Source organism: Palaemon carinicauda, chromosome 40, assembly GCF_036898095.1.
Source record: "Palaemon carinicauda isolate YSFRI2023 chromosome 40, ASM3689809v2, whole genome shotgun sequence".
NCBI classification, from domain to species: domain Eukaryota; kingdom Metazoa; phylum Arthropoda; class Malacostraca; order Decapoda; family Palaemonidae; genus Palaemon; species Palaemon carinicauda.
In genome coordinates this window covers 65,332,442-65,359,586 of record NC_090764.1, presented here as the reverse complement: position 1 = coordinate 65,359,586, position 27,145 = coordinate 65,332,442, and the positions used below count along the sequence as shown (strand labels likewise).

Genomic DNA, 27,145 nt, shown 5'->3' with positions numbered 1-27,145 from the left:
GGTTGCATCCATAACACTCTGCAGAGAACGGTTCTGTTTGAAGGCCACTGAAGTAGCCACAGCTCTCACTTCATGTGTCCTTACCTTCAGCAAAGCAAGGTCTTCTTCCTTCAGATGAGAATTTGCTTCTCTAATCAGAAGCCTGATGTAGTAAGAAACTGAGTTCTTAGACATTGGTAGAGAAGGCTTCTTGATAGCACACCATAAGGCTTCTGATTGTCCTCGTAATGGTTTTGACCTTCTTAAATAGTACTTAAGAGCTCTAACAGGGCAAAGTACTCTCTCTAGTTCGTTCCCCACCATGTTGGACAGGCTTGGGATCTCGAACGACTTAGGGCAAGGACGGGAAGGAAGCTCGTTTTAGCCAAAAAAACCGAGCCGCAAGGAACATGTAGCCGTTTCAGATGTGAAACCTATGTTCCTGCTGAAGGCGTGGATCTCACTTACTCTTTTACCTGTTGCTAAGCACACGAGGAAAAGAGTTTCTAATGTGAGGTCCTTAAAAGAGGCTGATTGGAACGGTTCAAATCCTGATGACATTAGGAACCTTAGGACCACGTCTAGATTCCAGCCTGGAGTGGATAACCGACGTTCCTTTGAGGTCTCAAAAGACCTAAGGAGGTCCTGTAGATCTTTGTTGGAGGAAAGATCCAAGCCTCTGTGGCGGAAAACCGCTGCCAACATACTTCTGTAACCCTTGATCGTAGGAGCTGATAGGGATTTTACGTTCCTTAGATGTAACAGGAAGTCAGCAATCTGGGTTACAGTGGTACTGGTTGAGGAAAACTGCATTGGCCTTGCACCAGCTCGGAAGACTTCCCATTAAGACTGATAGACTCTGAGAGTGGATGTCGTCCTTGCTCTGGCAATCGTTCTGGCTGCCTCCTTCGAAAAGCCTCTAGTTCTTGAGAGACTTTCGATAGTCTGAAGGCAGTCAGACGAAGAGCGTGGAGGTTTGGGTGTACCTTCTTTACGTGAGGTTGACGCAGAAGGTCCACTCTAGGAGGAAGAGTCCTGGGAACGTCGACCAGCCATTGCAGTACCTCGGTGAACCCTTCTCTCGCGGGTCAGAGGGGAGCAACCAACGTCAACCGTGTCCCTTTGTGAGAGGCGAACTTCTGAAGTACCCTGTTGACAATCTTGAACGGCGGGAATGCATACAGGTTGAGATGGGACCAATCCAGCAGAAAGGCATCCACGCGAACTGCTGCTGGGTCTGGAATCGGAGAACAATACAAGAGGAGCTTCTTGGTCATCGAGGTAGCGAATAGAACTATGGTTGGCAGACCCCAAAGGGCCCAAAGTCTGCTGCAAACATTCTTGTGAAGGGTCCACTCTGTGGGGAAGACCTGACCCTTACGGCTGAGGCGATCTGCCATGACATTCATATCGCCCTGAATGAGCCTCGTTACCAGCGTGAGCTTTCGATCTTTGACCAAATGAGGAGGTCCCTTGCGATCTTGAACAACTTCCTCGAATGAGTCCCTCTCTGCTTGGAGATGTAAGCCAAGGCTGTGGTGTAGTCGGAGTTCACCTCCACCACCTTGTTAAGCTGGAGGGACTTGAAGTTTATCAAGGCCAGATGAACTGCCAACAACTCCTTGCAATAGATGTGAAGTGTCCTTTGCTCCTGATTCCATGTTCCCGAGCATTCCTGTCCGTCCAGTGTCGCACCCCAGCCCGTGTCCGATGCGTCCGAGAAGAGACGGTGGTCGGGGGTCTGAACAGCCAAAGGTAGACCTTCCTTGAGAAGAATGCTGTTCTTCCACCACGTTAGAGTAGACCTCATCTCTTCGGAAACAGGAACTGAGCCCGTCTCTAGCGTCATGTCCTTTATCCAGTGAGCAGCTAGAAGATACTGAAGGGGGCGGAGGTGGAGTCTCCCTAACTCGATGAACAGGGCCAGCGATGAAAGTGTCCCTGTTAGACTCATCCCCTGCCTGACTAAGCATCGGTTCCTTCTCAGCATGCTCTGGATGCATTCTAGGGCTTGGAAGATCCTTGGGGCCGACGGACAAGTCCGAAAAGCTCGACTCTGAAGATCCATACCCAAGGAAACAATGGTCTGGGATGGAACGAGCTGAGACTCCTCAAAATTGACCAGGAGGCCCAGTTCCTTGGTCAGATCCATAGTCCATTTGAAAATCTCCAGACAGCGACGACTTGTGGGAGCTCTTAAAAGCCAGTCGTCTGACGGAGCCGGACACAAGATCATGATACTGCTGCACAGTCTGTAAACTGACAATCATGGGCAAGCGAGGAAGTACAGTGACAACCCGAATCTGTCTAGACTATCTGGGTCGTACAGACAACTCCTTAACGGGTTGCTGAGGTTGCCGCACTGCGTCACAACAAGTCCCTTCTGTTGGTTGTTGAACGTCTTCCCCGTGACACATTGACTCCGTAAACAAAAATCCTCTAACAAGGACTAAGCTTGGACTGCATGTCATGCAACACAGCTCAAGGTCTATGGGAGCAGGTGTGGTAACAGACGGGATTAGCGGCTGAAGTGGAACCATTACCTTCCCTGTAAGCATGTTATGCTTAAATAAAAGTCCATAAGAGGTTATGCAGCTAAAGGCTCCCTCCAAATGACAGAGTCCTCAAGGGAATATCAGAAGGAGGGAGAAAAGAACTTTCTCATCTACAGGGACCTTATCCTAGAAAAGCTAAGTTCTCTGAGTGAGGGTTCACTGGTGCAAAAGCAGCAGACTAGAAGGCAACGTTATGAAACTGCTTGACAGTCTAGTGAGTTGGCAACAACCCAAGATATGTTGAGAAGCATGCGGTAAGGTATGCAGAGCATGATGAATGCAGAGTATGCTGTATGCAGAGCATGCTGTAAGTAGAGCATGTTGTATGCAGAGCATGCTGAATGCAGAGCATGCTGTATGCAGAGCATGTTGTATGCAGAGCATGCTGAATGCAGAGCATGCTGAATGCTGAGCATGTAGTAAGCAGAGCCTGCTGTAAGCAGAGCCTGCTGTAAGGAAAGCAGAGCGTGTGCATGGCGTTTAACATTTCTCAGAAATTCCATGACCAGTGCTAGAGTGCTTTATGCATGCTTGCATGGGGTTTAAAAATCAACATAATGTTTACCTTACATTCATAACTCATGATTCATATTTTTGCCATGGTTTGAAAATGGAGGTAAGGTATGCTGAACAGCAGAGTCAGAACGAGCTGGAACAACAACAGTGGAAGGAGCAGAAAGTTCCTGTTCCTGTGGTATGAGTGGAGCGTGAAGAGACCGAGGTTGCGCAGAACAAGGTAAAGTTCCCGCAAGCAGAGGTGTCTGAGGCGCAGGATCAGGGTGCACGGGTTGAGCTCGGTGCAGCAGCTGAGGAGACTGACTCACAGGTGGAAGAGGTTGTACCTCCACCGAGAGTTGCACCACCGGTGGAGCAGCCAGGGGAGGAGGAGGAAGAGTGGGGTAATCCTCCTGATCCCAAACCGAAGGTTGCCTTAAAGAAGGCTGAGGCTGAACAACACTGGGAACAGCGAACACAGAAAGAGGTTCAACATCGTACGCCTGGCAGATGGTGCTGCGACTGGGTGCAGCGAGTGCAGGCGGGTTGAGCACAGGCTGAACGGGTGCAGGGGAGGTGCAACACTCTCAGCCCGACACTCACACAACAGGTCCGAAAGCTGTGCTTGCATGGACTGTAGTAGAGTCCACAACATCGTACGCCTGGCAGATGGTGCTGCGACTGGGTGCAGCGAGTGCAGGCGGGTTGAGCACAGGCTGAAAGGGTGTAGGTGGAGGTGCAACACTCTCAGCCCGACACTCACGCAACAGGTCCGAAAGCTGTGCTTGCATGGACTGTAGTAGAGTCCACAACATCGTACGCCTGGCAGATGGTGTTGCGACTGGGTGCAGCGAGTGCAGGCGGGTGCAGCACAGGCTGAACGGGTGCAGCCGGTTGGTGCACCACCGGTGCAGGCGGGTGCAGCACAGGCTGAACGGGTGCAGGCGGTTGGTGCACCACCGGTGCAGGAGGAGGAGGAGGTGCAACACTCTCAGCACGACACTCACGCATCAGGTCCGAAAGCTGTGCTTGCATGGACTGTAGTAGAGTCCACAACATCGTACGCCTGGCAGGTGGTACTGCGATCAGGCGGAGCGAGCATAGGGGGGGGGAGTGTAGGCGCACTCTCAGCCCGACAAACTGATGACTGAGGAGAGTCAGAGCTAACCCAATGACTGCATCCGGGTTGTTGAACTTTACTTCGTACGTCTGGCATAGGTCTGGACTTTACGTTTAAGAGGTCTTGAGACCTGAGACCAGCGTAACTCTGCCTTTATTTTCTCCTCTAAATCTCTTCTGCAGACGAGCAAAATAAGGGCTCAATCGTCTGCGGGTGGGAGTGACGGTCTCGGTAAGACACGCCCACAACCACCGAGGATACTTCTGTGCGCCGATCAAGGCCTGCCGAACCCTTATGCCCTTCGACATTGCTTCTCCCCTGGGCTTGGGAGCTTGCAAGAGGTCCCGGACTGGGAGGACGACTGGCGCGCACAAAAGTACCCTCACGCATAACACTGACATACTTTGCGCTAATCACTTATCACTTTGATTTCTGTTTGCACTTATTTCACTGAACTCGAAACTTTAAGTGGTTTGTACCTGAAACACGCAATTCTATCCTTCTCAAAAGTTAGTAATTGCGAAAACAGAATTACAATGTAACAGAAAAATCTAATGAAAGAAAATTCAGTGGCTGGAAAGAGACTAAACACTAGATCACTCTAGAAACGTTTAGTTTCTTCCCCTAAAGAGACTAGGGATAAGAGCAAAACGATAACGACGTTACTCGTACGCCTGGCAGGCTTGAGGGAAACGTTTATCCTCTTTCTCCCTCCGTCTCTATCTCTCTCTCTCTCTCTCTCTTGACTTAGAACCTGAGAGAAGAGCCCAATCATATATATCGTTAAAACATATTATTGTTAAAGGAAAAAACTGAAATATTTCCCAAAAAGAAAAGTTCCTTTATCAGGATCAAAACCATTAAGTTAAGAAAGAATGAACAAAACGCTAGACACGGTTACTCTTACTGCAATGTGAAACCGTGAACATTCTTTCTCTATCGTAGCGATAGAGTGCAAGTTGAAACGTTCTGAACGTCAACAACTGCCGAGACAAACAAAACGTTAGTTCAACTTTGAAAAAGTACGAGACTATCAAAGAAATTCTTTCAAAGACCTTAAAATAGCATAATATGTTAACACGTAAAACCGAAATGACGGGCTCACGATAATTAACTTCGGTACCAAGAAAAGACCGCCTACTATTAGGAAGGTCGAATATAAACAAATATAAAAATTAATTTTAATAAGTTTATAATAAAAGGAAGTTAATCGAAGAGGCCTATAAGAGGCGGAGAGATATAAAATAAATCTATAACTTTTGTTAAGCAAAATTAAGAAAGAGAGTCTATACTCTCTTAGACACCAACACTTCCGTCTAAGGGAAGGGTCGGCCATTGAAAGGTGAACGAGAGTTCATACTCTCTTCGTCACCAAAATTAATCAAATTAATTCCAAAAGCTAACTAAGCTAAAATAGAAGTTTCCAGTAAAGCGACAGCCGAAATCAAAGAGAAATACTTCACCAAAGTCGTGAAAATACTCCAAGAACATAAGCGTATCCCAGAACGTCTTTGTCAGAAGCACGACAGAGGAATAATTGAGGAGGTGTCAACAAGAAGTACTTGAGTACCTGGCCACAGGTGGCGCTGGTAAGAACACCCCCTTCTAGTATTGTGATAGCTGGCGTATCCCTCCATAGAATTCTGTCGGGCAACAGAGTTGACAGCTACATGATTATCGGGTAAGTTTAATATTGAAAATAGTGTGCCCGAGTATACCCTCAAGCAAAAGAACTCTAACCTGAAACAGTGGAAGACCATGGCACTACCCAAGATTAGAGAACAAAGGTTTGATTTTGGAGTGTCCTTCTTCTAAAGAGCTCCTTATCATAGGTAAAGAATCTCTTCTACCCTTAACAAGAGAAAAGTAACCACTGAACAATACAGGGCAGTAGTAAATCCCTTGAGTGAAGAATTTTCCAGTTATCTAAGTGTGGTCAGATGTGTGAGGAAAGAGGAGAATGTGTAAAGAATAACCCAGATTATTTGTTGTATGCGTTGTATGTGTTGACTTCTGCGAACATGCGCACCTGCCCTGGACTCGATGGCCGGCCCTGCCTGAACCTATATGTCGGTGGTGGAGACCCATCGCCACACCCTTTGTCCCGTCGGCAGAGGTCAGTGATGTGATATCAACAACCAGAGTAGTGAGTGTCGGGAGTGGTCTGCCTCCCAGCGGGAAAGGTTTGGGCGACGGCGGAAGAAGTAGTCTACACGGGATATTTGTTCTTCGAAGGTTCCTTCGAAGGGGGAAAAACCCAAGGCCTCCTCTTCCGTCTCCCGACCTTCCTCCGAAGCTCCTACTCGTTCGGTCTCTTCCGAGAGGCCATTGAGCAGTAGCGTAGACCCTTTTAATTTGGGCCAACTCCGGTCCTCGAGAGATGGTGTTGCTTCCCCTAGCGAAACTGCCCAAATTCTCCCCCATGGGAGAGGCCTTGTCTATGTCTTTTATGTTACAGGTTTGGTCGTCCTTGGGGCTTCCGGGTCCGCCCTCCAGGGACTCCTTGCTACAGCTGATCCACAATGTCTAGCCTATCGTACAAGGCAAGAATGTATTATAATCGTTCTCTTGAAAAACGGTCCAGATACCTACCATCACTCCCAAAGTAGGAGGAGAGAGATCACTCAAGGGTACTTTCGTCACTCAGCTGGACACAGCAGGTACATTCCTAACAAGTGCCATCCCTCCCAGATGTCAGCAGGGAGAGATCAGTCAGTGGTGTTGTCGTCATTCGGCTGGGCAAGAGGTCAAGACTTGAAGTAAAATGAAATGTAGCATGCTGGACCCTATCATCTGAAAAAAAAAACAGGAGGGATGGACGTAGACAACCATACGTGGACAATTGTTGCTTAGAAAATCATGCGAGTACTGTAAAATTATTTTGCGTTGAAGTATGTGAACATGAAATTCTTGTGCATTGAAGTTCTGCGTATGGAATTTCATGGGCACGGGAGACTGTTTCTAAAGGCTCTCATGCGTGTGGAAAGCATTGTGCGCTTGGAGACGACAGTGTCCATGCTATCTCTCTTGCGCATGGAGATGTTCATTGACAGATATTGTGATTTCACTAAGTTCTCAGTCCTGCGCATGTTGAGAGGCCAAGAGGTGATCGTGATCATACTCTTGGATTCTCATCTGGGAATTCATGCGCGTGAAAAGGAGATCACCTAAGTGTCAGAGAAGCGTCACTAGCAGAACAGAAAATAATGTATAGCTCGTCATCCTGACTAGTAGTGCCTGTGACAGGTCTCTCGTGAGTCTTGGCACTTGAGGCAAAGGCCAGAGCCCTTGCTCCTTGAACCTTAACAAGGGAAGGTTTTGCTACAATACCACTCATCCCATAAAATCATGCAGAGGAACTAGACAAACTCCGGAGAGTTAGACTGATCGGTCATCCTGTGCTTATCTGGGAAAAACATTGCATATCTTTTTATTTTTCATTTAATTTATCGAGGTTTACCCGAACACAACACCCTCTCAGCATACTTATACATTCATCTATAAAGAAAAAGAAGAAAAGATTAAAACAACTAAAAATTGAGAAGCGGAAAGGGTATGTACATCTAGCAGACTGTCAGGTGGACAGGGCTTTCCAGCCTTCTGACCATAGTTGTAACTTCTGTGCTTCATAAAAATTTTAAAAACAAATCCAGCTTTGCTGAAATCATCTAACTATCTACCAAGGCACTTCCCCCAATTAGAAGACTATGGTTTGCATTCATGTAGAAACAATGATATATGCTCTTCAGGTTAGTGGGTATTACAATTCCATGATCAATCCTAAGTAACACAGTCTAAAATGTACCTTTATATAGTACTGGGCTTTGCTCATGAACCAGTTACCAACCCCCGGACCCATTCACTTGCCAGTTTCAAAATACTGTACAAAATACCTTTCGATCTGCAGTATCATAATATTTCACCCAACTCAAATATGGAAATAGCACTGCCTCCCAATTATTATTCATTATAGCATTAAGCACTAGAGAGTTATGGGGTCCTTTGACTGGCCTGACAGTATTACTGTACATTGGATTCTTCTCTCTGGTTATGGTTCACTTTCCCCCTGCCTACAAATACACCGAATAGTCTAGCTTATATTCTTTACAGATTCTCCTCTGTACTCATACACTTAACAACACTGAGGTTACCAAACAATTCTTCTTCAACTAAGGGGTCAACTACTGCAATGTAATTGTTCAGTTGCTACTTTCCTCTTGGTAAGGGTAGAAGAGACTCTTTACCTATGGTAAGCAGCTCTTCTAGGAGGACACTTCAAAATCAAACCATTGGGTAGTGCCATAGCCTCTGTACCATGGTCTGCCACTGTCTTGGGCTTTAGAGTTCTCTTCCTTGAAGGTAGGCCTACACTTGGGCACACTATTCTATCTAATTTCTCTTCCTCTTGTTTCGTTAAAGATTTTATAGTTTATATAGGTAATATGTTATTTTCCTTAGTAAAATAAATTTTTGAATATACTTACCCGATGATCATATAGCTGCATCCCTGCTGCCCCGACAGAAAAAATCTACGGGAGGAATACGCCAGCGATCGCTATACAGGTGGGGGTGTATATCAACAGCGCCATCTGTCAAGTAGGTACTCAAGTACTCGATGTCAACAACGAACCAATTTTCTCCTCTGTCCCACTGGTTCTCTATTGGGGAGGAAAGGTGGGTCCTTTAATTTATGATCATCGGGTAAGTATATTCAAAAATTTATTTTACTAAGGAAAATAACATTTTTCAATATCAAACTTACCCGATGATCATATAGCTGATTCACACCCAGGGGGGTGGGTAGAGACCAGCATAACAAGTTGACATTATGAGCTAAGTATTCCGTATTTTATTTTAGCAGTTATTCAAAATAACAATCATAAAATAAATAAGTACCTGGTAAGAAAGACGACTTGAACAATTACTCTGCCTTTTTAAGTACGTCTTCCTTACTGAGCCTCGCGATCCTCATAGGATGCTGAGCGACTCCTAGGAGCTGAAGTATGAAGGGTTGCAACCCATACTAAAGGTCCTCATCAAAACCTTTAATCTAGGCGCTTCTCAAGAAATGATTTTGACCACCCGCCAAATCAAATAGGATGCGAAAGGCTTCTTAGCCTTCCGGACAACCCAAAAATATTTCAAGAGAGAGATTAAAAAGGTTCTGGAATTAGGGAATTGTAGTGGTGGAGCCCCCACCACTACTGCACTCGTTGCTACGAATGGTCCCAGAGTGTAGCAGTTCTCGTAAAGAGACTGGACATTCTTAAGATAAAAGACGCGAACACTGATTTGCTTTTCCAATAGGTTGCGTCGAATATATTTTGCAGAGATCTATTTTGTTTAAAGGCCACGGAAGTTGTGACAGCTCTAACTTCGTGTGTCCTTACCTTCAGCCAAGCTTGGTCTTCCTCATTCAGAAGGGAATGAGCCTCTCGTATTAACAGTCTGATAAAAATAGGATAAAGAATTCTCTGACATAGGCAAAGATGAATTCTTAACTGAACATCATAAAGCTTCAGACGGGCCTCGTAAAGGTTTTAAAATAGAACTTAAGAGCTCTTACAGAACATAATACTCTTTTAGTTCATTTCCAACCATACGATAAGTTTGGAATATCGAACGATATTGGTCAAGGCCGAGAAGGCAGCTCGTGTTTGGCTAGAAAACCAAGATGAAGAACATGTAGCCGTTTCGGATGAGAATCCGATGTTCTTCCTGAAGGCATGAATCTCACTGACTCTTTTAGCTGTGGTTAAGCATATCAGGAAAAGAGTCTTAAAGGTGAGATCTTTCAGGGAGGCTGATTGAAGTGGTTCGAACCTGTCTAACATAAGGAATCTTAGAACCACGTCTAAATTCCAACCAGGTGTAACCAAACGACGCTCCTTCGTGGTCTCAAAAGACTTAAGGAGGTCCTGTAGATCTTTATTGTTGGAAAGATCTAAGCCTCTGTGACGGAAGACTGATGCCAACATGCTTCTGTAACCCTTGAGTGAGAGCTGAAAGAGATCGCTCTTTCCTCAGATATAAGAGGAAGTCAGCTATTTGAGTTACAGAGGTACTGGTCGAGGATACGGATACTGACTTGCACCAGTTTCGAAAGATTTCCCACTTCGATTGGTAGACTCTAAGGGTGGATGTTCTCCTTGCTCTAGCAATCGCTCTGGTTGCCTCCTTCGAAAAACCTCTAATTCTAGAGAGTATTTCGATACTCTGAAGGCAGTGAGACGAAGAGCGTGGAGGCCTTGGAGTACCTTCTTACGCGTGGCAGACGTAGCAGGTCCACCCTTAGGGGAAGAGTTCTGGGAACGTCTACTAGCCATCGAAGTACCTCGGTAAGTTATTCTCTCGCGGGCCAGAGGGGAGCAATTAGCGTCCACTTGTCCCTTCGTGAGAGGCGAACTTCTGCAGTACCTTGTTGACAATCTAGAACGGAGGGAATGCATATAGATCTAGATGAGACCAATCAAGTAGAAAGGCATCTAAAAGAACTACTGCTGGGTCCGGGATAGGTGAGCAAAGTATTGAGAGCCTCTTGGACATCGAGGTTGCGAAGAGATCTATGGTTGGCTGGCCCCAGGAGACCCAAAGTCTCTTGCATACATCCTAGTGGAGGGTCCAAAATGTTGGAATTATTGTCCCTTCCTACTGAGGCAATCTGCTAAGACATTCAAGTTGCCTTGGAAGAAACTTGTTACTAGTGAAAAGTCTAGACCTGTTGAACAGGAGAGGAGGTCACTTGCGAACTCGTACCATGTCAGAGAGTAGGTCCCTCCTTGCTAGGAGATGTACATCAAAGCAGGGAGTTGACCGTGTTCACCTCCACTACTTTGCCTTGAAGGAGAGACCTGAAGCTTTTCCAGGTCAGACGTACTGCCAGAAGCTTCTTGCAGTTGAAATGCATTGTCTTTTGACTCGAGTTCCATAATCCCGAGCATTCCCTACCGCCTAAGGTCGCACCCCAGCCTACGTCCGATGCGTCTGAGAAGAGAACGTGGTTGGGAGTCTGAACAGTCAGGGGAAAACCCTATCAAAGGTTGATAAAGTCCTTTCATCCAGTCAGACCAGACTTATCTTCCGGAAACCGGGATCTAGACCGCTTCTAGCGTCTTGTCCTTTTCCAGTGAAGAGCTAGATGAAACCGAAAAGGACGGAGGTGTAGTCTTCCAAGTGACACCAAAGAACCACGGATGACAGTGTCTTAACCAGACTCATCCACAGCCTGACAGGGCCGCGTTCCTTCTTCAGCATCTTCTGGATGGATAGCAGGGTTGGGGGTTGATCGTCTTGTTCAGCCATGTCCTCATCAGAGGGTTCCTCATCCGAAACTGATGAGGAAACGGCAACGGAGTGGGCAACGTCTGACTCGCTGAATCCGGTCGCACTGGTGGATGCGTGACGGAGCCGGACACAAGATCATGGTACTGCTGCAAAGTCTGTGAACTGTCAACCATGGGGAAGCGAGGAAGTACAGCGACAACCCGAAACTGTCTAGACTGTCTGGGTTGTGCAGACAACCCCTATCGGGTTGCTGAGGTTGCCGCACTGCGTCACAACAAGTCACCTCTGCTGGTTGTTGAACGTCTTCCTAGTGACACACTGAATGTCCACAACCACCTCTGAGAGTCGCTTAACGTTAACGTGCGACTGGCAACCCACACTGGGTTTCACCGGAGGAGGAATCATCTCAACTGGCGGACGTGAGTAGGAAATCTCAGCGTCAACAGGGCGTACAACCAACCGGTAGGAAGGTTGTTGGCAAGAAGGTTCTTCTCCGTAAAAAATCCTCTATCAAGGACTAAGCTTGGACTGCATGTCTTGCAACAAAGCCCAAGGTCTATGGGAGCAGGTGTGGCAACAGACGGGGTAACGACTGAAGCGGAACCATTTACCCTCCCTGGAAGCATGTTATGCTTTAATTAAAGTCCATAGGAGGCTAAGCAGCTTAAGGCTCCTCTCCAAATGACAGAGTCCTCAAGGGAGTATCAGAAGGAGGGAGAACAGCACTTTCTCATCTACAGGAACCATGTCCGAGAAAAGCTAGGTGATCTCAGTGAGGGTTTCACTGGTGCATAAGCAGCAGACCAGAAGGCAACGTTATGAAACTGCTTGACAGTCTGTGAACTGTCAAAAACTGAACTGTCAACCACAACAGGAGCGTGAGGACATACAGCACTGGTGTATTAGTAGCAGACCAGAAGGCAACGTCATGTAACTGTTTGACAGTCTGTGAGTTGGCAACAACCAAAGTTGTGTGGGGAAGCCTCAACTCCTGACTGACTAGTTTGCTGCGGGCGAGTGGCGGTAACCACAGTGTGTTGCGGAGGCTGACACACCGTGTCAAAACACGGCAGCTTGTGGTAGCTCACGCACGGCAACGGAGTGCTCCGTGTGTCTGTGGGAGTCATCATACATCTGGCAGGGTTGACTGTGCATGGGTGGAGGAGCTCTCACAACAAGAGTGTGGGAGCAGGCAGCCATGCCGGGCGCACAACCGTGGTAGGCTGTAGGCCCACGGGTGCATCGTCAACCTTCTCCGCAGTCGGAGTGTGGGAGCTGGCAACAACAAAAGCGGAGTGCTGGTGCGTGGGAGGGACTGCCGTGGGTTGCGGAGCATGCCGTATGGGATGCGGAGCATGCCGCATGAGTTGCGGAGCATGCCGCATTGTGTCAAAACACGGCAGCTCTACAGCACCTTCCCACTGCTGATGCGTTAGCTCACGCATGTCAACGGAGGGTGCAGAATGAACATGCGTCTGGCAGGGTCGACTGCGCATCGGAGGTGGAGCTCTCACAAGCAGGCAGCCGCAGTATCTGCTGAGCGCACAACCGTGGCAGGTTGTAGATTAACAGGCGCATTGTCAACCTTCTCAGCACGATACTCCTGCATGAAGGAGCAAGCTGAGACTGTATAGTCTGCAGCATGGACCACTAGGGTCTATAAAAGACGTCAACAAACGGAGCTACTGTCCGTTGTGACTGAGGGTCTAAAACAGCTGGTGCGGCAACAGACGGAGTTACTGCCTGTTGCGGTACCACCTTGCCTCTCTTGGGAGGTGTGCACTCGTCGGATGACTGGAGCGAGGCCGAACTGACCCAGTGGCTACACCTAGGCCGTTGGACTTGCGCGGAAGGGACCGACTTGCACTTAAAGCTGCAAGATTTGGTCCATGGTTTCTGCGAGAAACCTCTTCCGCAGACGAGGAATAAATGGGCTCTCTCGTCTTTATGTGGGTGGGGCGATCACGTCGGCAACGTGTGTATATACACCCGAAACCACCGAGGGAAACGTCTGTTCGTCGATCAAGGCCTGTGGAACCCATAAGTCCTTCGACATTACTTCTCCCCTGGGCTTGGGAGCTTGTAAGAGGTATCGGACTAGGTGAACAACTGGCACGAACAGACGAACCCCGAACGCAACACTGTAACACTTTGCGCATATCACTTTATCACTTTTGATTTTCTGTTTGCACTTATTTCACTGAAATCGAAACTTTAAGTGATTGTACCTGAAACACGCAATCCTATCCTTCATTAAAAGGTAGTAATTGCGAAAACAGTTTTACAATGCAACAGAAAAACATAATGAAAGATAAAGAATTCAGTGGCTGGAAAAGAGACTAAACACTAGATCAAATAAACTACGTTTAAAATCTCTCACCGCATAAAGCCTGGGAACAAGAATAAAACTCTAGAAACGTTTTACCTTCTTCCCCTACAGCGACTAGGGAGAAGAGTAAAAAACGAGAACAACGTTACCCGCTTGAACGAAACGTTTATTCTCCTCTCTCTCCCTCCGTCTCTATCTCTCTCTCTCTTCTCTCTAGACTTAGAACCTGAGAGAAGAGCCCAATTATATATCGTTAAAACATATTATTTGCTAAAGGAAAAAACTGAAAGGTTTCCCAAAAAGTTCCTTTATTAGAATTAAAACCATTTAAGCTAAGAAAGAATGAACGAAACGCTAGAATCGGTTTACTCTTACTACAACGTGAAACCGTGAAATACTCTCTCTCTATCGTAACGATAGAGCGCATGTTGAACGTTCTGAACGTTAACAACTGCGGAGACTAAACTAAACGTTAGTTCATCTTTGAAAACAGTACGAGACTATCAAAGAAATTCTTTCAAAAACATTAAAATTCTTAAAAGGAAAATACGATATGACGGGCTCAATGTTAATTAACTTCGGTTCCAAGTAAGGACCGCCTACTATTAGGAAAGGTCGCATATAAACAAACATAAAAATTAATTTTTATAAGTTTATAATAAATGGAAAGTTAATCAAAGAGGCCTATAAAGGCGGAGAGATATAAAATAAATAGATCTATAACTCGTTAAGCAAAATTACCAAAAACCTAAACACACTTCCGTCTAAGGGAAGGGTCGGCCATTTAAAAGTGAAAGAGAGTCCATACTCTCTTCGTCACCAACACTTCCGTCTAAGGGAAGGGTCGGCCATTTAAAAGTGAAGGAGAATCTATACTCTCTTCGTCACCATAATTAAATTCTATCCAAAAGGAGTTCAAGTTTTGAAATGAAGATAAAACCCCCTGCATAGCGAAAGCTCAAAACTGGAATAGTGTACTTCACCAAATTGTTGTGAAAACCAATCCAGTTAGGGACGGCGTATTCAGTAGGTCTTGCCTGTGGCACGACAGAGGGAAAATTGGTTCGTTGTTGACATCGAGTACTTGAGTACCTACTTGACAGATGGCGCTGTTGATATACACCCCCACCTGTATAGCGATCGCTGGCGTATTCCTCCCGTAGATTTTTTCTGTCGGGGCAGCAGGGATGCAGCTACATGATCATCGGGTAAGTTTGATATTGAAAAATTTATTTTAATGTTGCTGTTCTTAAAATATTCTAATTTTCCTTGTTTCCTTTCCTCACTGGGCTATTTTCCTTGTTGGGGCCCTTGGGCTTAAAGCATTCTGCTTTTCCAATTGGGGTTGTAGATTAGCAATTCATGATAATGGTAAAGTGTTAATGTAATGAACTAATCAAGTACCCGTACTTCCAAATGAAACATTTCATACATCAGAATCATACTATAAACTACCTGAAGAAACACAGGCTGTTACACCAGTTTTACTTGGCGATATCTTTCTTATTACTACCAAATCATTATTCCTTATGGGGAAGATGTTCTTTACTATGATCTGATATACCATAACATGAAGTTATTTTATCATTTTAAAGATATAATTTAGAGTGGTGCCCATAGCTTTTTTTGTGTAGGAGAGAGACTTACGAAAGGGGTCCGGGGGCTTGCGACCTAGGAACTACTAGGTTAGGTTAGGTGGGTTTGTGGTGTTTGTATGATAGTGATAGTGATAGTGATAGTGATAGTGAGTGTTTGGGGGGTTGCAGGGGGCGTTAGCACTCCCGTTAGGCCATTAGGAAGCATTTACAAATTTAGTGAATTCATTATTTCACTCTGTTAAACTTCTCGTGCAAAATTCGATAAGTGATGATTTTTACTCTATTTTCTGGCGATCGTGACCCTGTCCTAATATGTAGTTTTTTGGGACAAGCAGTTACAAAACTAGTGAATACTATTTCATTCTGTGATCATTCCCTTGAAAAAGAGCCAATTTTGGTCATTTTTTACTCAATTTTCTGGCGGTTCCAGGCCTGTCCCAACACACTACAAAGGCTCTATGATTTTTCTGTCCATAACTACGATTAAACCTTACCGTTAGCCTACCAGCAAAAATTGGTTTTATTATAGTTCCAGTGTTACGGTCTGAACAATCCCCCGGTCTCAGAATTCTCCTTGATAATCTGCACATGCGCGAACATTACCGTTTGCCAGTGCATACGAGGTTGATGTTTTAATTTCCTGTAATGTTAGCGTGCGCAGCTCAACATTACTGCTTGCCAGTACATACGAGCTTGATGTTTTATTTTCATGGGAGCGAAGCGAGCTAATGGCGGCAAAAATCCATTATACAATGTCAAGGAGAATTCTGAGACCGGGGGATCGTTCAGACCGTCACACCGGTCAGGACATTTCTCTATTGGAACAATTTTTTCCAAATAGAAAAAACTCGCTTTCCTTAGATATTTTGGTAAAGTTTTACTGTATTACAGATTATCATTGAGAATGGACCTTTTTCTTTAGAAAAAAAGTAGTTTTTCCCCTAGGTTACATTATCCTGTAATACAGTACAATAATACCATAATTCAATATATATGCCGACTCTTAAGCCACTTGAGTACAGGTGCTTCCTGATTAGGTTAATCTACGGTTGCTAGTCTGGGCTTAAACTATCATAATATTAACCTATTAAAGCCTACCTGTTTTCTCGTAGATACACACGGCAGATATTTACAACTTTAAAATATACTCCTGTGGTTCAGGTTTCATGATATGACTTCAGATACAGGAAAAAATGTCAACACATTTCACAATAACAATCTCTCAATTCCGATTCTCTAAGTCTTCTTCCTTTAAATGTTTCTGGGAGACGTGCTTGACTGAGTGGAGCTTAAACGTTTGAATAATGTATCATGATGAGGTAAAATGTTTTGATAAACTATATCTGAAAAAAAAAAACTGCACTAAAGATATATGTAAAATGTTAGGCAACTATGGTATGTCAGTTAAAAAAGAGAAAAATAAAGTGATAATTAGAAGAGAATGGAAGAAAAGGGATAACCTTTCGGCCCAATATTGGCTGAGTTGAGCTGAAACGTTTGTATTATGTTGAAGTAAAATGTTTTGATAAATTATATAAGAAAAACTGCATTAAAGATATGTGTAAAATGGTAGGCAACTATGGTATGTCATTTAAAAAAAGAAAAATAAAGTGATATTTAGAAGAGAATGGAAGGGAGAGGATAACCTTTTGGCCCAATATTATGCTCAAATTTTACCGATAAAATTAATACTTTAAGCGAGATAACAATATTCCTGATTAGAAACATCAGAATAGAATCCCTGATATGTGTATATGATATAATGTGTCCAGTAATAACAGATAGAAATTAAATGCGATAAGCAACAGCCAATGAATGACACAAACAAAAAGTTAATAATAATAATGATAATAATAATAATAATAATAATAATAATAATAATAATAATAGCTGGCCAGGGCACCAGCCACCAGTTGAGATACTACCGCTAGAGAGTTTTGGGGTCCTTTGACTGGCCAGACAGTACTACATTGGATCCTTCTCTCTGGTTATGGTTCATTTCCCCTTTGCCTACACATACACCGAATAGTCTGGCCTATTCTTTACATATTCTCCTCTTGTCCTCATACACCTAACAACACTTGGGATTACCAAACAGTTCTTCAACCAAGGGGGTTAACTACTGCACTGTAGTTGTTCAGTGTCCACTTTCCTCTTGGTAAGGGTAGAAGAGACTCTTTATCTATGGTAAACAGCTCTTCTAGGAGGACACTTCAAAATCAAACCATTGTTCTCTAGTCTTGGATAGTGCCATAGCCTCTGTACCATGGTCTTCCACTACCTTGGATGAGAGTTATCTAGCTTGAAGGTACACCCAGGCACACCATTCTATCATATTTCTCTTCCTCTTGTTTTGTAAAAGTTTTTATAGTTTATTTAGGAGATATTTATTTTAATCTTGTTGCTCTTTTTAAAATATTCTAATTTTCTTTGTTTCCTTTCCTTGCTGAGCTATTTTCCCTGTTGGAGTTATAAGGACACCGCTATCTCACTGTCCTTACAGAGTCCCTGGGCTTGTAGCATCCTGTTTTTCCAATTAAGGTTGTAGCTTAGCAAGTAATAATAATAATAGTAATAATAATAATAATAATAATAATAATAATAATAATAATAATAATAATAATAATAATAATAATAATAATAATAATTTCATGATATTATAGTTAAAGGAAAAAGTTGTTACAGATCTTTAACCAAACCAAGATAATTGTCACCTACCTATTACAAGATAGAGTGGCCGCAAACGTGTTTAATCACAGTGAAATTAGTGAATCCAAGTGTTGGGGTGGATATCAGGAAAGGATAAGAATCCTTCGAATTATTTCCCACAAATAGGTTGTCACCTTTTAATAATATTATTTTATGACAATGGGATTAAGATAAACCCCTTTATCAATATTTTATGATAACGTGATTAAAATAAGGCCCTGTATCAGTCCTTCTCAGGGTATGCTTGTTGGCTAATGTTTATTGTGGGTTATTTTGTCTATAGGCAATAGTATTAAAAAAAAAATCTTAGACTTATGTAAATGCAACATGATCCATACTTATTTTCCCCTCATATAATTTTATTTAACCTTGTGCATTAGGCTAGTCGGAGCCTTTTTTAATAGGGTGGGCCAGACCTGGTGTAAGATTCCAAAAGTTATAAATTTATAACCACATTTTGGTTTTATTGTTATGGACGGAAAAAGCTTTTCTACTAAAATACTGGGTAATTCTATACAATAGCTCCACCAGCAAGTTATCAAGTTTAAGTATTTTCACTAAATAGAGGGGAGGCCAATGTTCGTTTGATATCTAGATTTAAGCGGCACTAGGTCTAGAAGTAGTTTAAAAATTAAAATCAAATTTGACCCACCTCGAAAAAAATAAGTCCCTCGACTTCCTAACTCGAATTCCTCCTCAAACGGAGCTCTCCTTTGTTCGTTTGTACGTTAAATACATAATTGTATCATAATATTTTGTAAATCCTAAAACTAGCTTCATATCATATTGCAGACAAAGGTAAACAAAATTTTTCCCATAAAAGGAAATTGATTCGGCAAGTAATTAGGAAGGTTACACCTGTCCCAACCAATTACATATACACCCCGACCAGTCTGTGTGTATTTGACAGTCCGCAATATTGCTTTCCTGCCTCCTTTCTGCTCCTCAAAATACGAGTATGGACTCAGCATGTACAAAGGAGCATCTTTTCTTTTACCACAACTTTAAAGAGAAAGTTGCAATTATACTTTCTATTCAGTTTGACAAAAGCTGTTAACACAAGTTGTTAGCCTGTGTCAGTAGCCTGCAGCTGGTCATTGTTGACTTTCTTGGGAAACCTGAGTTTGCCTATAGGAGGTTGAAACAGAAGAAAGGTAAAACAGGGATGTCTCCTATCCTAACCACACCCACCTAACCTAACCAAAGGGCCTGTGTTCTTACTTGAGAAGGGTGTGGTGGATTGTCCGCATTGTGACACCCCTACTACCACCCCTAGCTAAATTCAAACTTTCCACTGATGATAAAAACTGGATAATTTCCTGATATTCGTAGGTTTTTGTCACTGATCCATTTTTTGATAACTGCAAATAATAGTTAGTTGGTCATGCCAATATCTGTAGGCTACTATGGTTATTGACACAACTGTTTGTGGAAATTGTTATTTGCTCCCATGTTTATTACAAACTCTTGACCTTTGATAGGTGTGTAACATGGGGGAAGTTGAAATAGCCGGTAGACTTTTAACAAATTAAACATAGTTGGTTGCTGGATGGAAATTACTGGCAGAACAACCTCACTTTGCCTTCGATCATAGAAAAGTACAGATGTACATTGCTGCACTAGTTGACTTAGTTGTTTGAACTATAAATAGTTTTCACTTTCTCAGTTCAGTTTGTATGTGTTTGGTTGTGATGTCTGTCCCTAAGCCAGACATACAGCTTTATCCTGTCAAAGAAGGCTGCAAGTGTGACTACTATATGAGGAAGCTAAAGGTTTGGAAGTCCATGGTACACTCTCCATCTTCTGAGATCTCCTTAGACCAGGAGCATAGAGAACTCAAATACCAAATTAGGAGGAAGTGATCTCCTAGAATAAAGATCCCCATCTAGAAGGAGATTCCAAGATGTTAGGACTGAGAGGAGAGGGTTAGACTCCCCACGACCATGCTGTATGGACTCTCCCCTGACAGAAACACTCGTACCAAGGACAAATCGGTCCAAAGGTGGTCCCGACATGACCAATGATGTTTCTTTAATATCTCAGGTCTCCTTGCATAGCACCAAAGACTTTCTCTTGCCAAAAAGCTGTAGATGAAGTTATGCAAGAACAACCTGACTCTTGCACCTTTAGCTTTAGTGATCCTACGAGATTCTGGAAGTATCATTCCTGTTCAAGCGCTTGTAGTCAGGGACATTAGATCTACCTCCTTAAGGAAGAAGCTGTTAGTGGCACTAGTCATGAATGTAGGCCTCTGGTATAACTGATATCCTTAGCTGCACACTACCCTTAAGAGTTACGGTAACTCAGGTCCCTGAATAAACCTTATCCTCAGACCTGCAGTAGTTAATTTGCAAGTCGTAGTGAACCTGACTCCCTCAAAGGACAAGTAGCATCTTGTTTAAGATAGTGGTTAAGACATAAGTCTAGAAGGAGAGGTAGAATGACTGGCTGTTCTCTTCATTTTTCCCTTCAAGTGTGAGGCAGCTGGTCTGTTATTTGCTGGATCGGACGGTAGTTGTGGGTGAGCTTCATGACCAAGTAACTTTTCTTTACGGACAAGCTCTGGATTGAAGTATCTCACGAGGATGGAGGAAATGTATGTAACACATTTCTCATAATGACCATATATTCAGACATATCATTATGGATGTAGGTTCTTCCATGACTGCCTGGTCGTGACCTAGCCTAACCTCTGTGACACTCCGTGCTTAGGTCATTAGGAGGTTGACAGGAGTCACCCTTTCACTCCCACACATGCCAGAGTGCTTTGACATTCCTGGGAAAGTAAACAAGCCACTTGGTTATAGGGACTTTTTTCTTCTTAAGGAGGAGTCTTCTATTAAAGGAGGAAGTTTTGCATCCATGTAGGAACAAATCACAAATTTTTAGAGTTATTTTGTATTTTTCCTAACTATATAAACCCGAGTCCTTTAAGTTACACTTCCTGCCACATCCACCCTGTAAGTCTTAGGTTTTAAGTCAAAGTGGTTACTCAGTGTGCAGGTGATTGGGATGGGGCTTCCCCGCCACCCTCCAGTAACTACCGACACCTCATTGTAAATTTTAACAGTCGAGTTCCACCTACACTGAAAACATACTCCTATTAAAGATCTCAGGTTTCTTTAGTTAGGAATAGTACAAATTACTTTAAAAATTTATTTTTAGCTTAAAAAGTGTTTAAGAAAGTATAACAGGTTTATAAATGTTGGTATGTACAGTATTTGAGAGCTTAAATTTGTAAAGATGATAAAAAAATCTGAATAATATACTCCTAAAGAGAGTTATACCACTTTATTTGTAATTTTCTTTGCTACTTTTTCAGGGAAGATGAAAGAATGGATGGTAGAAGGCTGTTTGTAGGTGGAGGTGCTTTTGTGGCTACTTTTGCCATCATATACCTAGGTGCTGCTCCAAATGATATTGGTAAGTATCCCTTAAGTTCTAAATTTACCACTGATAGCATGGTGATATTTATACTGATAGTTATCTGTTTTGATAGTTTATCTGTTCAAACAATGATACAAATCTAAATCTTACACTTAATGGACTTTAAGCTGTGAAAGAGAGGGATTTGATTGTTTAGAATATGGGGTTTCAAAAAAAATTTTCTGATTTCTGCATGTAAAGGAGAAAATGATAATGAATAATATGCACCATCATATTATTTCTGTGAAGCTCCCTGATGTTCATATTGCTTCGACCCTGGAAGCTTACATAATATCAATGTCACCCAAATTTGAAGAAAAAAAACAAACAATTTTCTTCCCTTCAAGATGACCTGTCTCTTACCCCTAAAGGTAACATCTAGTGGTTAATGTCAACCTTAATCAGTCTCTTCTATTACATGATACTTCTCAAATTTTTGTTCCGCCACCAAAATACAAATCTTTCACTCTTTATTTAGGAATATACTTTCAGAAAAGCTGGAAACTTGCCATAAGACATTTAGTGAGGGGTTTCTACCCCACCACTAGTTAGTAGGGAGTGTAGGGGATAGTACTGGCTGCCGCGCTCACACATACACATACACTGATGTTGTCTCGTCACTTTTACTTTTGGTTGAGTTGAGAGTGGACGCTGTGTCTCTCTCCACTGTCCAAACTGACTAGCATTATAAGACTTGTCTTTTTCTCTGCTTTCTCTTTTTCAGGTTTTGAGTGTTTCTTCAGGTCATCGTGCCGACTTGTCCTGGACTTGAAGGGTGGAAGTGCGGCACCTTCATATCTCTGGTCAGAACAGATCGCAATGCACTGTGCCCGGCCTGCCGAGGACGACCTTGCAATGAAAACTACACCTGTGAGGAGTGTAGGGAGTGATCATCCTCCCAGTGGGAGAGGTTTAACATGCAACGCTGTAGTGTTTTGCCGACTGTAGCCATATGTAGCACGCAACCAGCCTAGTGTTCAAATGCCAACCACAAAAAGAAAAAATGGTGTAATATCCAGAAATCTGGGTGAAAGGTAAACAGTCAAGAGAACTGGGCACTGGGCACCACCCCTTGATTTTGTACTGGGCAAGGAGGTCCAGCTAGAACCTCAGTTGTTCCGTAACCGAAATACAAACCACGCTATTTACATTGGGTTTACCTTTTAGCGCAGCTGAAATGGCGAGCCATTAGAATTTAACGAGGGTGTATTACCCCCCGCGCTAGTTAGCGGGGGTGTAGGGGAATGGTAGCTAGCTACCCCTCCCCCCCCTCACACACAGGTGAATGCTCACTTTCACTTTTGGCTCGGTCTGGGACAAACGTCTCTGTCTTGGTCCTCGCTTGGCAGCCATTGTTTGTTTTGTCTTTACTTAATCGCTTACTTTTCTTTTACTCAATATATATGTAAACATGTTTTCATGTTTGTATATATATTTGAGTATAGAAATCAGTAATTTTCCTTTTCAGAGTTGTATGTGTAGTGTACGATATCTCCGTGGAGTCCTCGGCAGTTAGGCCACCACGGCGTAATTTTATGGGTTGTGATCGAGTTTGACTTCGGCCTTTCTCTCTCTCTCTCTCTCTTGAGGTCGTTCACCCTTAACTACGTGTTATTACGCCCTTGTAGCTTCCTCCCCGTGTGGGGGGGTTGCTACGCCGTACGTTTTGTCTCAGTTTATGAATCTAATTGTAGTTTTTTTTTTCAGCTTGTAGAACGATTCCTTTCGGGGTTTTCGTTCTTTCTTTAGTATTCATTCCTTTTTTTAAAATTACATAGTTTCATAATTATAATTGTTATAATTCTGTTTTGGTTACAGCTCTCCTTCCGCGAGTGTAAGTGGTTGTGAGGGCACGTGCCTGTTGTGTAATTCTTTTTCCTTTCCCTCGGGATTCCTCTTCGGAGCCTTCCCGGGGGAATGAATGTATACTAATATTATTTGTTTTATTTTTTTACAGTTACCGATCTAGTTCGTTTCTGTAATATGGCTACGGTGTGAGCTGTCTTGTGGAGGCCTGGGGATTCGGCTGTTGCTGCCTCCCCTTTGAATTTTCGTCAGGGGCGTGTCTCCTTCTACTGGAAGTACTCCCATGACGATTGACAGCTCTCCAGTTCATTTTAGAACTCAGGAGGCTTGCCTCCTCAGGCGGGGAACTTTCCTTCCGAGGGAAGTTTTTCCTGTCCAGGCTTGAGTTTTTCCCCTTTTGGGGGGTTCTTTCTTGCCTTTTTTTCGTGCGACTATGCTCTTGGTGCTGAGCGGTCACACCTGCAGTTTCGCTCAAGGGGCTGGGCAACTGCAGGAGCCCCTCTTCGGAGGATTGCTCCTTTTAGGTCACTGGCTGACCAGTCTCTTCTATGAAGTGTTTCTCTTTCGTTCACGAGAGAGTACACTCATAGAGACTCCTCTTCGGAGGTTTCTTCTGCTGCTGTTGCTGTTGGCCTCCTTCGCCGTAAGGCTCACCTTCCGCCTCGCCGTAAGGGCCTCTCATCTTCCTATAAGGGGGCTTAGAGGCGCCTTTTTGAATCTCCGTTTGCAGCCTTCAACTCCTTCATCCGCCCTGTTGCAGATGGACAGCATTCTGACGGGCAACGGTCTTCCCGACGGACTACGGTCTTCCCGACGGACAACGGTCTTCCCGACGGACAACGGTTTTCGACGGACATCAGTCTCCCGGCGGGCAGGCACGGTCTTCCGGCCTGCTCCTGCTCAGTGTTAGTGCACAGGCGCTTTCTGCTCATCAGCGCTTCCTGATCGCTAGCGCTCTCCTGTTCGCCAACGCTCTCCTGTTCGTCAGCGCTCTCCTGCTCGTCGGCGCTCTCCTGCTCTTCAGGAATCTCCTGCTCGTCGGCGCTCTCCTGATGTTCGCCCTCCTCGCCAGCGCTCTCCTGCTCATCAGCTCTCTTCTGAGCGTCAGCGCTCATTTGAGGATCATCGCCCTGCGGTCTCTGACCATCCTACAGTTCCTGCTGAACTCCCTGCTCGCCATCAGTCTTCTGACCCTGTGGCTACGCGACATCGTTCAGCGCGTGTGTCAAAAGCACATGTTTGCCAACGCGCCTGCGATCTTTCTGTTCCTGCTCGTGAACGCGCCGCGCCACCTGTTCCTTCACAGGATCTCACGCGTCGACCTCCTGCTCGCCAGCGATCACCTACGCGCCAGCGATCACTTGCTCACCAGCGTTCACCTGCTCGCCAGCGCGCACAGGCAATTTTAGTATCGCCTATTCGCCAGCGTTCTCCCACGCGTCAACGATCGCCTACGCGCCAGCGTTCACCTGCTCGTCAGTGCGCTCAGGCGATTTTGGTATCGCCTATTTACCAGCGTTCTACGCGTCAGCGATCACCTGTTTCTCGGCGATTTCCGGACCGCCCATGTGTGTTACAGCCTGTGCGCCAATGTTCTCCAACGTTTCGTCAGCCGGAGGTTCTAAAGGGACATGGTTCACCGGCTACTAGCTCGCCATCGCACGATCGCTCACCGGCGCATGATGCTCGCCAACGCGTCGCCATGCCACAACGCGCCATCGCCTACCTGCGCGTCGGCACTCACCAGCTCACCACCGATCTCCTGTTGATCCACATCGCCAACGGTCTTCCTCGACCACGCGGCAGCTTGTTTCCTCGCCATCGCGCTAACGCTTGCGTTCGCCGCCTCGGACACACGCTCATTCACCTGCCCACCCTCGCGCCCACTCGCCCGCGCGACCGCTCGCCTGCGCGCCCGCGCGACCATTTGCCTGCACGCCCGCTCGCCTGCGCGCCCGCGCGACCATCGTTCGCGGCGAATTCCTCAGCCTGGGGTAGCAGCAGGAACGCGTGTTCCTAGACAACGCTCAGGATCGCCTCCACCCAAACACAGGTTGGTAGTGCAGGACAAGGATACTACTGAGGAGAAGTTAGTACATCATTCTTCCCCACCTTCTTTTCAGGCAGGTACTGTGGGGTCCACTCCAAAGGATCGCCCGATCCCTTTCCCTTTAGCAAGGATTTCGGACTCTGTGTCCCTGGAGCAACAGACTTGGTTTGGTCCTCTGGCGCGGGCGTTAGTGAGGGTTATGAAACCAGCACTCGCTGACCAGGGTGACAAACCAACGGCTGTCTCTCCTACGCTGAAGAGAAAGAGAGGAGTGGACTTCGTGGTGACTTCCCCCAGGGCGAAGTTGGTTCCCAAGAGGTCGGTCGCGAAGGCCCCTTCTCCTGCTTGAGGGCTTTCTCCTTCTCCCGTGGACGGGGCCTTTCCGTCCTCAGGTGAGTCCAGTGGGGCGGTAGTCGTCCTCTCGGCACCAAGGGGGGAGACTTCGCTTCATGGAGGAGAATCATCTTGTGAGGAAGGGGCCCCTCGAATCTCTTTGTTGGGATCCTGTATCCCTCCCAGGAGGGAATCCAAGGACTCCAAGACCGTCCCGAAATCCTCCTCAAGGATTCGCCAGGAACCCACGACTACCCTGGGGAATGTCCACGTTTTACCCCAGGAAGAGATCCCTGGGGCAGGAGACTTAGCTGCCAGCCCGCGGGGAGGAGAACAGCAGGAATCCGAACATACCTTCTGGCAGGTCCTAAGCCTGATAAGGCAACTTAACGGGCTTATGGATCCAGTCATCGCCCCCCGTGAAGGCAAAGACACGATCTTGGATGAAGTGTCTGACGTTCGGAAAGCCCCGAAGTCCAGTGCGGCTCTGCCCCGGTCTCGGGGTCTGAAGACTTAGACAGCGGCTGTGCGGAGGAAGTCGACTTCCGTTTTCACTCCTCCAAGGCGCTTTCTTCCAGACTCTGCAGGGCTCCAGCCCCTTTTTATTTCAACCACGTCGGCCTAAGCTATCGGCTACGACAACTGAGACGAGGTGTCCAATTGCAGTTTCCTCCCGTCAGGAACAGATGGCACGGGAGGCTCCCCGGGGGGGGGGGTGGGGGGGGAGGGCGTAGTCCTAGAGGGAGCAGCAGAGTTCACGAACTCTAGGATTGCAGGTTTCACGCTGGGAGGATGCTTAAGGTTACTCATCCGGATGACAGCTTCCCGATGCCCATTCCCGCACGATCTCTGTGATCAGCCAAGAATATCGCGCCTGCCGTCTCTGTCAGCGAATTCAGTGTCTCTGAACCTCTATACCATAGCGTCGGCAAGAGTTGCCCGGTTGGGCAGAATGATCCATACCTTAGGCGAAGGTCCTCCATAGGATCATCGACGGCTTCACCCCCGGGTTCTTCAGTCGATCCTTTCTTGTAAGGAAGGATCTGAGACGGGAGTTCCGTAGTCGACCTCTCAGCCCTGATCAAGTTTGTCGAACAAACTTCGGCCAGCGTAGAACAGCAGAATCAATCAGACTGGTAACGAGGCGACAGGACTCCTTAAACCCTGGATCGGAAGGACGGGTACTTTCAGTTTCCATTCCATCCATCTTCCAGGGAGCTCGTGGAATTCAGCAGACTGCAAGTATTCCTGCTTATGATGCAGTGTGGCGATCCCGCCGTGGCATCGCAGATTTCTTTTCCCCAGAGAACTATCCCTGCTTTCCTCATGGCCGCTCAGGTGCAGGCTTCCGCCTCCTTCGCTTTTTGGAGGGCTGGTCAACTCTGGTAGGCTCAGGTTCGACCTTCTTCAGTGCCGGGACAAGCTTCCGGATGCTTACCATGAGTGTGGGTTCATGGTATT

The 27,145-nt window shown here is 45.3% G+C and overlaps 2 protein-coding genes across 3 annotated transcripts in view; one reads left to right on the top strand and one right to left on the bottom strand.

The window, feature by feature from the left end:
* The window catches only part of LOC137631831 (RNA helicase aquarius-like), a 44,559-nt gene extending 27,940 nt beyond the window's left edge, over positions 1–16,619 (bottom strand). Inside the window, exon 1 of the mRNA XM_068363837.1 lies at positions 16,459–16,619. The gene's annotated coding sequence lies outside the window, so the exon portion shown is untranslated. The remainder of the gene's footprint in view (positions 1–16,458) is intronic.
* Positions 16,620–18,068: 1,449 nt separating this feature from the next.
* LOC137631830 (UDP-GalNAc:beta-1,3-N-acetylgalactosaminyltransferase 2-like) overlaps positions 18,069–27,145 on the top strand; it is an 85,054-nt gene continuing 75,977 nt past the window's right edge. The window contains exons 1-2 of one of the 2 annotated variants that reach the window (XM_068363835.1): positions 18,069–18,195; positions 21,392–21,492. In XM_068363835.1, coding sequence (XP_068219936.1) covers positions 21,405–21,492 — 88 coding nt within the window. In that variant the 5' untranslated portion in view covers positions 18,069–18,195; positions 21,392–21,404. Of the gene's footprint in view, positions 18,308–21,391; positions 21,493–27,145 lie in introns of both variants that reach the window. The other variant, XM_068363836.1, reaches the window with a different exon arrangement.